Below are 15735 nucleotides of genomic sequence, written 5' to 3'. Positions count from 1 at the left end.
TGATGTATTATTATTCATGTACGTAGTGCATTAGACACATCTTGCGAGTTCATCTGAAGCCCAAAGTAGTCGGAGACACTGTCATCTATGGTTGTTGTTTTATTTGCTGAAGTCTAAACTGAAACCAATGAGATATTTTCTGCTTCAGAGAAACATTTGTGCGACTAAAACCTCCGTCAGTGAAGAAAAGCCGCACAATGTGACTGCTGTTTAACTCCTGAGACTCACGTGTGTTTTTTTGATAAACAAGTTCAGTCCAGCAGAGACAATACACACTTTTTATAGATGTACTGACTGATCTCTCCATCCACCCATTTAATCTTTGCAATGCACCGTGTCCATCCATCCAACAACCCATCTGCCAATGTGCATCAGATCATCCATTTCCCTCTACTTCCATTAGATAATCCATCCACTGTGGCCTTCAACCCCACTTCAACTCCACATGCATCCATCCACGATCTGCAGGTTAACACTGTCAGCATGCAGAATAAGAGAATACAGCCGTACATTATTTATATTTAGCTGCACAGGCTCTATATAAAATACATACTGTATCTTCAGAAATGACACAGGCTGATCTAATTTACTGGATTGCCGCCATGCAGTAATAGTTCATTCCAAAAAAGATCCAATTAAAGAGACACATAATAAACTAGCCAGCAGTGGGTCTTGTTTAAACTCCACTGAACTAAAGCAGCACAGGGGGGTCAGTGGATGAGTAATGGGAGGAAACAAGGATGTCTGCAACCTTTAAAACAAGTCGTGGGGAGCTATTTCAGGCCAGGAGTTGTTTAACAAAGAGCCCTTATTTCGTTCAAATGGACCATTTATAAAAACAATGGCCAAGGTCTGGAGGCATATTTCGGGAAAGTGAAGGTCTGAGAGTGCTCGTAAATGTCAAATCAGCCACCTGAAGAATGGCCCGGGGTGCAAACTATTATATTTCTCCAGCTATTATTATAGTGGATGTGACAGAGGAAGTGTTGGGCTGTGTAAAACCTCATGGGTGCAGCAATTCGTTGAAGCTAAACTACATTTTTATGTGAAATATATTTATTTTATTGTCATAAATCCAAAGGTCAACTCCAATCAGAGACTAGATTTGATTATACTCAGAAATGGAGCTTACAGAACATGCAGTTGTGTGATAATGCCTCACTAATACAAGTAACTAATATATTATGAAAAGGACCATTCTGCATTGTACCTCAAAATATATTTATAGCAATTGATTATACTTCTCAGCTTTTACTTGAGTAAATTGTGAAAACGCAAAACATATTTTTTAAGTGTATTATGTTCCGGTCAGTGAGAAGATTTTGTCAGTTTTGTTCTTATCAAGGATGTTCTGTTAGAAGATAAATGTAGAAATTCCTCATTTGACTGATTTGGGCCACAAATCAAAACATTTTGTAAAGTGTTTGTGAAACCAGAACACAAAGACTGTTTCATACACAGCAGGTATTACAGTTCATGTATGATCTCCTACTCCTCCGGCTTTTAAATTGAAAACGTATGAAAAATTAATCTTCTTATCTTTGAAACTGAAGATATAACAGCAGACACCATTCAGGGAGTTTACCCTTATTTCTTATCAATGAGAAACAAGTAAACTTTGATAAAACTACTATTTGAGGTTTTAGATGATGGTTTGTGCTGGAAGGATTTGTGCCAAACAGTTTACCAGTGGTGGACTGTGACTAAGCGCATGTACTCAAGTATTATCCTAACATACGAATGTGAGATGCTTGGACTTTGAGTCTTTTCTTTCATGCTACTTTCTACTAATAATCAGCAACCTTTATGAAAGAAATGCTGTACATTTTACTCCGCTACATTAATCTGACATCTTTAGTTACATTACAAATTAACATGGTTGCACAGAAAACTCATGTAGTTGAAATAGGCTTTATTATAGATCAAACTACCCAACAATTCAACCTCCTACAATTAAACAACTGTTTGGATTGTTTCCAGTCTCTAAAATGCGAGGACTTTTCTGAACTGAATACTTTTACATATATAAAATCCATACTGGAGCGGATTCAACGATTTTTGGTTACAAATGTATGAGGAAATGGGGTCCAGGTTGAGAAAAAAGAAAAGAAATAACTAGTTACCCTTTTTAGTAACATTTTCAATGCAGGACTTTTACTTGTAACAGAGTATTTTTACGCTGTGGTATTAGTACTTTTATTTAAGTAAAGGATCTGAATACTTCTTGCAGTATACCTATCCACCCAGCACTTCTTTGTCTCCCCAGCTTAGAATAGATTTTAGTTTTGGTCTTTGTACAGGCACGATGGTACCACACCTGGCAACTTCACTGTGAAACTTTAATCCGGTGCAGCCAAATTTTTTTTTTTTTAGCAAGAAAAAGTTCCAGCACGAAAGCCACAAAATGTTTCTTCATTTCGGTTTGTGTGTGGATTAAAGAAACGACCTGCAGCATGTTACTGCAATCAGGGGTTATTAATAGGTTTGTTATGCGCACCACGAGGTGATAAAATAAGGTATCACACAGTGAAAGTGAGTTTTTTCCCCCCCATGTAGGATTGAAATGCTTCATGTTTCCATACCATAGGACAGATGTACTGTAAGCACATTCCTGGCAAGAGAAACCTTTTGTCTAAGCTTGTTAGTAAATCATCTTTCCACCCTGTAAAAGGCACAACGCTGCTTAAAAAAAAAAAGAGTGAAACGGAAAAACATGGCTTCTATCTTTTTTTTTTTTTACTGTGCAGCTAAATGATCTGACAGATGATGAAAATGCAGAGATTTCTTGACTCAGTGGGTCATCTCCCTTCTGACGGAACGCAAGCTGGCAAAGTTATTTCATTTTTTTTTTTGCTTTGTAAAGGCAGATTTAACATAAAACAGTTAGTGGGTCAGTGAGAAGGAGAGTCCCTGCCCTCCTCCCACAGCTCTCCGTTAGTGAAGGCCTGCGTGGACGCCATCCTGGCAGGTCTGAAGCCGCTGTACTGTCCATCCGCTCTTGGGTACTCCTCCCTTACTCTTCGCACGCAGCACCTGGGGATGGCAGGGTGGGTGTCGTTAGGTGGGAACCCAAACCGCCAGCTGATGTACAGACTGTAGGCGCAGTGACGCAGGGCACTGGTCTGGCATCGCTTAGCTGGCGGACCCAGAGGGTCCCGCTGCAGGAGCACAGTCTCCAGCAGGGGGCGACGCAACACAAGCCGCTCAAAAACAGGAGAAGAGGTGATGCAGGCGCCGTTGCTCCGCCGACAGCACAGCTCCTCCTGGGGGAGGGAAGAGGGAGTGCAGGAGTCACACTTACACCAGGCTGGGCGCTGAGATTTGGAGTTTGGGTCAGGCTGATGGTTGAGGGAAGGCTGAGTGCAGTGATCTACGCTGTCACCCTGCTGGAGCAGACAGAGGACGGCCGTCAGGTGTCCCATGTCCTCCTGTCAGGACAAAAAAAATATACCACTCAAGTCAATAACAAGATTCATTCTGGCAGTATTTCAACTCACTCACATTCGATTCACCTAAAACAAAACACATTTACTCACTTACCTTGAGTGGTTTAGAGATCCAGTATAGATTCTGCCTCAACCACACATTAAAGTAAGAATCTTGAAGATTTGAATTTAAATAAATGTCTGTTGAGTCACTGAGTAAACGCCGAATGAGATAACACAATGGTGATTGAGCCTTTGGCGCTCTGATGAAAGCTCTTGCATTTGCAGAATTTTTTGTGTCTGTGGCGACATTTCGAGGAAAGAAAAGAATCACAAGTGGTATCACACAGTTAGTGTAGTGTTTCCATCCCCCGGCAGTGGTTGGTTTGCCAGAGAGGGTCGCAGAACTAACGCAGCACACTCAGTCTTCAACTCACTCAAGTGTGAGGCGGCGTACTATATTTCCCCCCGTCTCTACGAGCATTGAAAGTAAACTGTTACCACAGCCAAACAAACAATGACAATTGTGATGACTACAGAAGATGAAACTTCAAAAAGAAGTAAAAGTGAGATTGGGGTGCCTGGTTAGTTCACTTGGTGGAGCTTGGCGCCCATGTATAGAGGTTTGCTCCTTGATGCAGCGGCCCTGGGTTCAAATCAGAGTTGCGGCCCTTTGCTGCATGTCATTCACCCTCTCCCTCCCATTTCAAGTCTAAGATGTCCTATGCAAATAAAGGCCTAAAATGCCCCAATAGGGGAAGTTTCTTTTTTTTTTTTTTGCAAAGAAAAAAAAAGTGAGATTGAAAAACACACCTGGAATTGCCACCAAGGGGAACAAAACAGATATCTTCAAGATTTTAACTTTAAAAAACCCAACTGAATTTCAAATTTAGATAGCAGTAATTCAACAATAATCCAAACTTTTACACTCTTTGGGTACCAATACCGGTAAGTATTGGTTACAACGTTTTGATGTGTCGTTAAACTGAAAATCCACTTTCTGATTCGCATCCACTTTGTGTTGGTGAAACAAACCAGGCGCCAAAACAGCCCCCCAGCAGCTTACTTCCCTTTAAATGTAAAGTCTAGAAAAGCTTAATGCTAATCTAATGCATGGATGCCCATCCTGGGAGAGGGATCCTTCTCAGTTGCTCAATCTGAAGTTTCTTCCAACTTCTCTGGGTTGTTTTTTTAAGGGACCGAGTTTGGCCTTATCTGAATCATGGGATTAAGGAGAGAGAGTGATTGAGGCCACTTTGTGATACTGGGCAAAACGTATTTAAATAAAATTGACTAAAAGAGACTCATCGCTCATGAATTCCAACCTGTTGATGCTTTAACCCCTGAATGTTTCTTTGAAGCTAAAGTTTTGGAGCAACAGATAGACTTTAAGTCTCAGTTTCATCAGTAATAAAAGACCATTTCTACATGCCATTTCTCTGATCTTTCCTCTCTGCAGCAGGTTTACCTTGTATGGCTGAACAGACACCGGTTTGACGTCTTGTAAACTTTTCCTCTGTGATCTCTTCACCAGTCGAATGTTGTTCTCATCGACGTAGGACACGCAGAGGATGCACTGCGACACAGTCACATCACGCCGAAGGGAAAAGTTACAATACTGTTTTAAAGTACAAAATGTCTGACAACAGGTTTACAGCTACAGTACATTCTGTCAAATCGTTCATCACCTTGTGTTTGTCTTGGACCGACTCCACTTTCTTCTCAGAGTAGTTTTGTCCAACCTCTGCAGAATAACATCTGGTTCCTATCAGCCAGTCGATAATCATGGTCGTCTGAGGGAAAAATGGAGTTTCACACTTCATCTACAACACACTACAAGACACAGATGTGTCAACATAGCTGTGATTTGTGTTTAACACAAAACATGGCATTATTTTACTAAAAATAAACTTGATTAAATCTGGGAAGAATACTTTCACTTTTTGGGTCTTAAATCACTGCAAGATTTAGAATTTTTTTAGACTCTTTTGGCACAGTTGGCATTTTAGCATTAAGTGTCTTAAGCTGAAGTTCCTCTAACAGATGACTCTAAGAAAACCCCCAGCTTTTCTGTCCAGACAAAAAGGAGACTCTAGCCAACCTCAAATTATTTTAGATAGATTTGGTTCCTAATGGCTGTTCTACAAATGCAGATGTTTGTGCACGTCAGATCGTGAAAGCCTGATTTAAAGGTGGCAAATCCTGCAGAAAAGGTTGTGTGAAGCGGCGTACTGGTTTTCCCCGTTTCTGCTAGCACTGAAAGTAAACTGCTGCTACAGCCAAACAAACTATGACAATAGTGATGACTACAGAAGATGAAACAAGTAAAAGTGAAATTGAAAAACACACCTGGAATTACCACCAAGGCGAACAAAAAGACGATATTTAAAGTTAAATAAAAAATACTGCATTTCAAATTTAGAATTCAACAATATTCCAAATAGCTGCAGGAGGAGCTTAGCTTTTTACTATTCAGGAGGGTTTTATCCAGAAAACTGCCAACCCCAGCTCCAAGGCTTTAAAAGAGCTATGTGTTGTATGTGTTCTTGCAGTGTGATTGACTTGTCTGGATTGGTTGCTTGCCCATCCAGCCCAAGCTTCGCCCTGGCTCTGCCCCTGGTTGAGAAATACACTTCTATGCCTTGACAAACATTAGATGATAACACAGATACCACTCTCATACAGGTAGATCCTTCCTCTCATCGAACTCGTCATTAGAAAGCTTATATTTCCCAGAATGCTTAATTATTTCTTTAATGGTTTGTTTGGTTCTTATTAATTGTACTGTCTGCTGTGTAAAGGGGTTTAAGTGAAACAGACAGTACTGAGAAGTAAAACTCAAGATTGCAAAATATCCTTGTCAGTGACATCATAGACACTTCCTCCATGATTTCCTAACATGGTTTCCCTCTTATGATTCATCGCTGTGAAGATTATGCACCAAAGTCAACAGGAGAATCAGATTTCTTGGAGAAACCTGTTGCTTCCTGCAGCTATCAGCATATTTAGTAGAGCTGGGAAAGACCAGAGGCCTCACGATACTTATGTCATGATACAATATTGCTATTTTAAACACATTGCAATATTTGTCATATACTATATTGTCCAACTTCAAATTGATCCCAATTTCAAATGATGTCCCAAAAATCTGTTTTTATCTAAATGGGATTCAAGCAGACAAACTGACCAATACATATATAATAATAGATCCATACAGTATTGCCACAGAAAATATTGCAAAATATGCTGTATACATTTTTCCCCCACACACACCTATTTTTTAGCCTTTAGCTTTTTCTGGAGTGATTTTTTCAGTTAGTCCAGATGCAGTCACCATTTAAAGTCCCACTCTTGTACACTCGAACACTGACTGTCACTGTGTTCAGCACTAAGGGAGGATAAATGCATGAATGGACATGGTTGTGGCAGCAGCTGAAACCTGTGTGGTCTCTCACCAGAGCGTAGTATGACAACGTTGATCCGATGTAGATGACAAGCTGAATGAAGCTAAACTTCCCCGCCTGGAAAACAGATCAAAATGTCACTTGCTTGTTTCTCCTCCAGAGCTATAGAAACACTAATGTGTGCAAAGAAGGCAAGGGCAGAGGTTGTTGATGATAAAGTTATGGCATCTTGGACAATTATCTCTCAAACAAAATACAAATCGATGCCCAAACTAGGAAACATAACAGTTTCAAAGAACTACTGCAAAAATTAAAAACATAATTGGTTTAAATGTTAAGTTTAAAGATATTATTCGGAAAAAACTAACCCACCTGTCCGAACACCATGACGTCAAACCTGATCCCGAATGCTTTGTACAGCGTCCGCTCCTCGACTCCATTCACTGTGTTGTACTTTGCATATCTGATCAGACAACAGCAAAAACGATTAAAAAATAAATAAAAAGACAATGCAGCACACAGTGAAGCAGGATTGTTTACCCCAAATCTGAAATCAAACGAGATGTGCCAGTTGGGATGTAATCCATCACGCTGGAACAAGCCTTCGTAACCTATATGAAATGGATCAATGCACTTTACAGTATTTTAGGAGAAACACCTATATGTTCAGTATGTTTATTGGAAGAGCTTTACTGGGTTAATTACCGCAGTAAACTTCCAGTTTACCTGCAGTAGCTAGAACACTAGATCAGAGAGATTCTCATTATGGTCCCAATAGTCTTGCTTGCCAGACCTTCATCCACAGCACTGCAGGGGAAGGTCTGGCTAGTCCACACAGCATTCTTGGGATGGGAGAAAAACAAGCCCTGGTTTATTGGCATTTCTTTAAACCAATCATAACGAGCGTGAGCGGCGCTGGCCGGAGCCACAGTGCCTCTGCAATATAGCCTCGGGAAGGAACTTGTTTTGGTGGAACGTGTACGTTCAAAGGTTGTTTTAGTCGTGCAACAGAAAACTCGCATTAGACACATAGTCTAGCTAGCCGTCTGGATTTACCCGGCAGAGATCAGAGGAGCAGTTAACCATAGTCCTAATAGATCCACCAGAGTTTAAAATGCTAACACAAAGAAAGCGGAAGGTGACGGATAACCAGCCAAAGAGAGGGACATTCGGCTGAATTTCCAGCGGCAGCTGAACAATCCCAGAAGTGGAACGTTGTGGATATAGACTAGGGTCCCAATCATCTGAACAGAGGTGGGGGAAAAAAAAAAAATCGGCCTTTTGAGCGTAAATGGTTCTGATTCCTGGATCTTTTTGTTTCTGTTGTTGTATTTTCGTATGGTTTTTTGAAGGGTCACCTGCTGCCCATCTTGAACAGGGCTCCCTGGCCCTAAATGTCGTTTCCAACCCAACATAAAAACAACATGGGGAAAAACAAAAGCCTTAAATGGTTTTCATGTAAATCCATGGACAGAAAAAACACAAACAAACTTTATGGACCATTACACTATCAGCGCATACATTTTTTAAACTCTCTTAAACCTCTTTATAAAACTAATCAAAGCTCCTTTAGTGGTTGTGATGACTGTAATGTTGACCTTTGACCCTGGCTCGCTCACCTGAAGTTGAGGCCGGGATACCGTGTCTTGTTGCTCTCTTTCTCGTCCAGCCGTCTGAAGGAGTATTTGGGAAGGCAGCGATGCTTGAGCCGGTCCAGGTTGCAGTCCCAGTTGATCAGTATACCGATGACGCCACCCTGTGGTCCACACAGGAAGTTGGGTTATTAACCACAAAACCTCACCAATCGTGAAGGACTCAATTATCAGACTTTTTATAAATTGGTCCATGTTCCAGATTTGAGTCAAGTCAATGTTTAACTCACAGGGGCCAATGTACTGTACACTAACTTATTTTACTTTTACATTTTGCTGATAATGCCTATGTACTTTCACTTCTAGGTACCGAATTCAATACTTTTTAGACACAGACCGAATTGCCTTCTTAGAATTGAGTACAAAAAATACCTCGTCATTCAATAACCTATTTCAATAACTAAGGATTCAATCTTGTCAGCATCAGTGAGCCAATAAGCATGCAGCATGCTTTTACCAAGATTTAATAATGCTGCTGATTGTCTAACATTACACGTTGTAGAGGCAGGGAGGAAAAACTCCTTTACCCATTTAACAGGATGGTATCTGAATCCTTCTTCCACTGCTGGTCTCTGCTCAAACTGAGCGTGTACCCTTGATTTACTCACATCAAAAATATAGTATAAAAAGCTTGTTTTCAGCATTGCATGTATCCCAATAAATCACTGCAGCACAAGCTTACACAGACCAGATACTGTTTCTGTAGAAAGAATTCCTATACACAAGTCTATGCAAGATGTAGAAATTTTAGAAAGTGAAGTTTTGTGAATATTTTCCTCAATTGCTTTTTTTTTTTTTTAAAGACAAACAAAAGATAGCTGAACACTGGGGAGCTCTGCATGTTAGTGAGTCACTTCTGTCAATAAACCGGTCTTAAGTCTAATTTTCTAAAATTGTGTATAAAATTTACCAATGCAGTAAGAGTATTTCAACTTGGTCCCAACAGAAAGCAACTACTCTTTAGATTTTCTCCATTTAACGACGTTTAAAGGTTTTTCTTGACAGAAGAATGAATAAGGGAGGCAGCTGTACTGACTGACGGAGGAAGAACTACTCTGACAGCACAGGTATTTATTTTATCACTTTTTTAAAGAAAATATGTAAAAGAAAAACTAATTATGATCAAATATAGGAATTCTTGGGAAAATCAATGATCTGTTAGGCACATATGTATTTTGAATAATACACTGACATTCCACTTTAATCTACACAAACTAAAAGAAAGTTTGAGGCAACACTTCCTTTTTTTGGTGGTTTCATTTTAACTTCACTTGATTTCTGGTTGAGGACAACGGATGCTCACTGAAGGAAACCCAAGAAAGAGAAAGTGGGTTTGAAAAAAAAAACTGATCTGAACTGAGGCTAGCCCTGTGAAAAGATAACCCAGGTTGCAAGAAAAATAAATGTTGCTTTCACTGCAGAAAAGTTTAAACATATAAGCTCACCTCTACGGCCATTTCCGTGAAATTCTCTCCGGCCTCTCGAACAATGTCCCCCAGTCTGAAGATGGGACACAGGGAGTCTTTTCCTCTCTGACAGCTCCTCAGGTAGGCATCGTTCATCTCTGGGAGGATGTTTCTTCTGTCAAACCAAATAGACTCAAATATTCACAGAAAATCTGAGGTCCTCTCCCACTGAAGAGAAGGTTGTGGACTCTGTGTCCTGAAGAGCAGCAGAGAGTTTCAGTGTCAAATGACACTAAATGTTTCATTGGCTTTTTTAATTTCATAATAAAATCATACAGGCAAATACTAAAGGAAATGCAAAGTATTTCGCTCAGTTTCACCATGATCAAATGCAAACGATAAAATGCAAGTGATACGACAAAACATGGTGAAACAAGAATAAAACCCCAAAGAGAGAAGAAAACTATTACTTTTGTTGACAGCCTGATTTTTCAGATTTTTTTAATCCCAGAAAACAGTATGACTTGTGATTTTAAAAAAAAAGGACATAACCTCCTTCTCACTCATGACTGAAAAATAAGTTGTTTGCAAAACAGCACCAAAAAAATAACTAATGAAGCAAAATTATTTGATGTTGGAGCGTTCCTGAACACACCAAAAAAAAAAAAAAAAAGTCTTCAAAACTGTCCCTCTTTGCAGTTGCATTGCTACATAAAAAGGACTTAACAAAACACTACCATAAATCATGAAATATATCTTTTACATTGTCACAGATTTAACACAGCTGTGGCTTCACTGCATAAAGTTAGGAAAACGTCAAATCCCAGCAGTCAAAAATAATTCTCACCGGATGAAGTTGAATGCAGGGAATCTGATGTTGTTTTTGATGAAGACTGTGAAGTTCTCAGCTGCTGCCAGTAGAGCGGGCCTGCATTGTAAAAAAGATACAACAAGAAGACAGTGCAATCCGATTGGTCATCTAGACATTTAGAACGGGTGAAAATATGCATGCTAGCACACGCTCATCGCTCAGCAAAAGCAAATATTTTAGTTACAACATAGTCTATATCCAGATGTTCAATTTCCAGAATTGCTTTGTTCCGCCGCATTTCACTCATTTCAGCTGGTCATACGTTACTTTGGGCTTTCTATGTGTTGGAATTTTAAACTCCGGTGGATTTATGAGGACTATGGTTAACTGCTCCTCAGATCTCTACAGGGTAAATCCAGACAGCTAGCTATTTAGAGTGTTTAGTTTACAGTAGAAATGTGACACAATTAAGTACACTTTTTACAGTTTGTATGTCCACCTGATGAATGTCATTCATCCAACGTTAATATAAAGTTCAATGTTCTCTTTTTTAACTTTATTCATTAAAATAAATGATAATAAAAAGAGTCCCCTTGTGGTTGAACTTCATTCAACACATATACTGACTACATATAAGCAAGGTAAATAGACCATTGCACATTACAGTGTTAATATTCTCTTGTTTAGCTCCATTTTTAGTCTTCACCAAATCCTAATATACGTCTCTTTAGTTGCTAAATGCTCCACTGTTTTCATCAGCTATTTTCCAACTGTCTGTTAGTTGTTTGCTGCTGAGCAGGTAGCAAGTTCAACATAAAGATGATGTCAATTTGTGTTCACAACTTGACTACGCTGCCCCCAAGTGTTTGTTTCAGGTTTGAGTGAAATCTTAACCTGTTGGAGCCTCCAAATTAAATGTTGTTTGACTTAAATTCCTGCTAAGTGACTACCAAATAGACTTTACCTTGGAGGGTTCGTCCTGGTTTCGACTGGACACCATGCAGATACCTCACAGGTTTTCCTCAACACGTCAAACTTCAAACATGATCCTGTCTTAATCCCTGTAGAGAAAAAAAACTGCATTTAAACTCGCCTGAATATGTCACAACTGAGTTTGAAAAGTCAAAGGTTTGATTTCTGCAGCAGTGGATGTGAGGTGAGCAACTTTAACTCAAATCTAGACTAGCAGAGAGCTAAGAGCTTTTGGCTGAAGCTACAACTGCAACACATGAATGACACATTCCTCTGCTTCTTGTGGAAACAGGTGTCAACAAACCCACTCAGGACAAGGAAGGTGTTGCTGTATGGAGTCCATCCGAAACCGATAAACTGAAGAAATAAAACACATTTTTAAAGATTGTTTTTTTTTTTACATTTTCTGCCTTTAATTGATCTGACAGCTACAGATAGGAAAGGGGGTAGAGAGAGTGGAGACGAGTTGCAGCGCTGCGGTAAGGATTGAGCCTTGGTACATGGGGCACACACTCAACCAGGGGACCTGTATCACAATAAAGTCAGTAAAGCTTCAAAAAAAAAAAGAAAAAAAAAATAGGCTCAAGGTGTGGAAGTTACAAATCTGCTGCGTAGAGTATGCGAGGACTCACAGTAACCCCGGGTAACTATAGACACATGGTTTTCCTAACCTGGTTTCTTGTGTGGGTGTAAATGTACTGATGGAGAAGTGAGCGTACCGTGGCTCTGCTGGTCCCAGCCTCCTTTCTCACACTCCTTATCTGTGCGACACAATTTGCCTTTAAGTGGAACCTGGAATATAAACACTACTGCAAAATAAGAAATATTGCCAGCTTTCTATCTGAGTCAATGTACCATAAGCAGCACTGAAACATTGTACAACATTGTAATGATGATGGAGCACCTCTGGGCATTTCCCCTGCTTTTGATTCTTCGTCACGATGACATTGGTCACCACAAAGAAGGAGTTTTTGTCCTGAAAACAAAATCACATTTTTTTTTCTCCTCCTCTTGGCTAAAAAGACCCAAAACCTAGAGGACTGAGGCTACCTGTAGGGGTCCACTGTAGTCCACCACATCCCAGACCTCTTCCCCATTCCCGGGCAGCTGTGTCTGGGCTACACCTTTCACCTTGGTGGTGACAGAGCTCACCACCAGGTCAAACTGCTGGTAACTCCTGTTCCACAGCAACATCATGCTGCAATGTAAACACATTTAAATGCAAATCACACAGAATTTACACATTAAGGCCGTGGCATTTTTGCTTAAAATATGTATAAAATTATTAATGTAATCTTTGCACGGACTCTTTCCAGGGTTTTTCTTGTTTTTGCACTTGTTTCGTCTTTTTATTGACTGCCTTGTTAAACGTCGCACTAATGCCACCAGAGAAACAACATTTTATCTTCAGGTCCACATGGAAATACCTAATTAATAGAATAGTTACCGTTGTTACAAACACATCTTAAACTTAAATTATAGGTCACCATTGAGTATTTCAAAATTAGATTTAAAAATGATTCAGTTCAATATAAGGAGACTGTGAAATGGGCATTACAGGAATTTTACAGGGTTGCTTATAAAATGTACCAAAGAAAAATACTCACAGTATTGTATGGCAAATGGGTATTAAAGTAGAGAAATACCGGAATTGATATAAAATGCAACCACAGACGGACAGTTCCTACAAAATAAAATACATCTGAATGTATTTGTGTGTCCCATATCCACAAGAAGCGGTTCACTTTCATTCAAACCCTAATGAATAGCATTAATAATCAGTTTATGTGTTTATGGTTTGAGTCTAACGGGACTTGTGGTGAATCATTAGGAAGCAGAAGCAGCAGAGTGTGCAGCCGCTCCCCGAGCATGCGGCAGCTGCGGGGGCAGAAAGATTTCACGTTGTGTTCAGGCTCACTCACCAGATAAACAGCAGAATGGCTGCGTTCAGGCTCCACTTGAGAGAGCCGAGTCGGACGCTCTGGATCCGGACCAGCTTGTTAGTTTCATACTGACACAGAACTCCGCAGCACGGCATGCTGCTGCTGCTGCTGCTGCTGCTGCTGCTGCTGCTGCTGGTGGTGCTGCTGCTGATGGTGCTGCTGTATTGCGGGGGTATTTCTGTGTGACTTCTTTAGTGGGAGAGGAATCTCTGACTCATTTCTTGACTCTTCTTCCTGTGTGCACGGTCACATGTCCAGATTCCTGCAGCTGGTCTCTCAACACAATCACTGCAGCTGCAACATCCACTCACTTAACTCAATCTCAATCACGGGGTGCCTTATTAAATTTTATAGCATTTGGAGATAAAAAAAGTGGTTTTGAAGTAATGATTAAAAGTTGACATATTCCAGTATGTGATCCTCCATCAACGTACATTCCTTTAATTATAGTCAAAGTAATTCCACATAATCAAATAACTGTAAAACTAGATATAATAAGTTAGTGTTATGTAGTGTTAAACATATCAAAAATGACAAACATTGATTAAAAGCCTCAACAAAAGTGTTGATTTTCAATTTTGACGGGAAGACAACACAAGGGTTAATTGCAATTAAAGTAGAATGGTAAGACACCGGCCTTCGAGAAACCTGCTCCAGGCACGATGGCTCAGTTTGCCAGGTATCCTAAAAATAATATTAAGCAATTCCTCTGAACACTAATACTGACTAACTGAGAGCAAACATGTTCAGGGTTTGGTTTACAAAATCAGATACAAAACACTGAAAACTAAGGCAACATTTTTTCCACAGGTGATGTTCCAGCTTCCTGGAGTAGGCTACCCGGTCCTAAATAAAAATGTTGCCCGGGCTTCATGCTTTCACAGCAGTCAGGAAGAAATGTAGGGCTTAATTACAGTAGAGAAAAGCAATATAAATAAAGAAATGAAAAGCATTTAGTGGGGATGGAAGAAGCTCAGTTGGTACTGTTTTAGTCTTAAATGAAGTCTGCAGTGTCATCAGAACAAAGACAAATCAAATGTGAATTTAAATAAAATACAAGATGTTAAATATTAAAATGCTACTTTGGTGAACAGAATGTAGTGTTGAAACAATTAGTCAACAACTATTTTTGTAATCAATTAACTGTCTAAGTTATTTATCAATGGAAATTGCAATGATTCTCTGCTTATAACACATATATTATAATGCAGAAGATGGCAGTGTTTTATTCACAATGTGTGCACAGATGAACATACTGATAAATAAATAAATATAGAATAAATAGAAAATTCTGAAAACCCTTCCATGATATACACATGCTGGAATATTTCTGGTTTGGAAAGATAAATTCTGGTATTCCATTTGTTCTTTTTTTATTTTTTTTTTAAGATTTCCTTTGAGATAAAGAACCTCTTGTTCCCAGCAGGAACAGTGCTGACATGAGAAAACAATGAGAGCCTCTCAGTCTCTGCAGCAGTCGGAGCTGTGCACAGCAGTAATGTCACCAGCAACATTTGCTCAAGTGCTTGACTTCACAGTTTTGGTAAACTTCACTTCACTTGAGTATTTCCATAATATGCAACTTAATACTTCTACTCCACCACATTCCAGAAAGAAATATTAAATGTTGCATTTTTTCTCCACTGTATTTGACATCAGTGGACAATAATTACATTGCAGCTTGAGTTGACATGCTTCATGTTACTCTACTAGTACGGTAGTGTTGTATAGTGGTACTTTATGACCCTACACCTGCAACATTTAAGTTCTGCTTGCAGGTCAATATATTAAAATGAATTGACTCTCAAAGGGACTGTTGTATTGGGTATAATTTTGTTTGCAGGGCTTTAAAGGGATAGTTAAGGTGTTTTGAAGATTGGTTGGATGAGGTACTTCTCCAGTCAGTGCATTAGCTACGGTAGATGGCGGTCGGCACGCCCCCAGTTTGGAGAAGCAGGCAGGACTACCAACATAGAAGAGAAGCAGTGTTCTGCTGTGGACGGGGGCAGCAGCTAAACACATTTTAGACCCTTAAAAAAGGACCATCCCCAAACAAATCTAACCAGAAGTGGTCCTCAGTCTGTGAAGCTGACTTTGACCTGCAGGATGCAGATGTGGTCTG

At 39.7% G+C, this 15735-nt stretch overlaps 1 protein-coding gene across 3 annotated transcripts; it reads right to left on the bottom strand.

Moving 5' to 3' along the window:
* Positions 1-2735: 2735 nt before the first annotated feature.
* p2rx7 (purinergic receptor P2X, ligand-gated ion channel, 7) lies at positions 2736-13920 on the bottom strand. 3 transcript variants are annotated; one of them, XM_034872889.1, is made up of 13 exons: positions 13593-13920; positions 12721-12868; positions 12575-12646; positions 12390-12462; positions 11663-11759; positions 10735-10815; positions 9927-10062; positions 8449-8585; positions 7202-7292; positions 6881-6946; positions 5114-5218; positions 4894-5001; positions 2736-3428 (listed from the first exon to the last, which is right to left on the bottom strand). In XM_034872889.1, the coding sequence occupies exons 1-13, from the start codon at positions 13706-13708 to the stop codon at positions 2892-2894; spliced, it is 1767 nt and encodes a 588-aa protein (XP_034728780.1). In that variant the 5' UTR covers positions 13709-13920; the 3' UTR covers positions 2736-2891. The 3 variants fall into 3 exon arrangements, with proteins under 3 accessions (XP_034728780.1, XP_034728781.1, XP_034728782.1); XM_034872890.1 differs by lacking the exon at positions 13593-13920 and having other exon boundaries at positions 12390-12479; XM_034872891.1 differs by lacking the exon at positions 13593-13920 and having other exon boundaries at positions 12390-12476.
* Positions 13921-15735: the final 1815 nt, after the last annotated feature.

Source organism: Etheostoma cragini, chromosome 5 (assembly GCF_013103735.1).
Source record: "Etheostoma cragini isolate CJK2018 chromosome 5, CSU_Ecrag_1.0, whole genome shotgun sequence".
In the NCBI taxonomy this organism is placed as follows: Eukaryota; Metazoa; Chordata; class Actinopteri; order Perciformes; family Percidae; genus Etheostoma; species Etheostoma cragini.
This window is presented reverse-complemented; position numbering and strand designations above follow the sequence as displayed.

Excerpts from the sequence above, each read along its gene's own strand:
- p2rx7 (XM_034872889.1), bottom strand. The coding sequence starts at position 13,708 with ATGCCGTGCTGCGGAGTTCTGTGTCAGTATGAAACTAACAAGCTGGTC. Across the intron at positions 8,586-9,926 it reads TCACGGAAATGGCCGTAGAG|GGTGGCGTCATCGGTATACT; the intron begins GTGAGCTTATAT and ends TGTGGACCACAG. Across the intron at positions 5,002-5,113 it reads CGGTCCAAGACAAACACAAG|TGCATCCTCTGCGTGTCCTA; the intron begins GTGATGAACGAT and ends ACTGTGTCGCAG.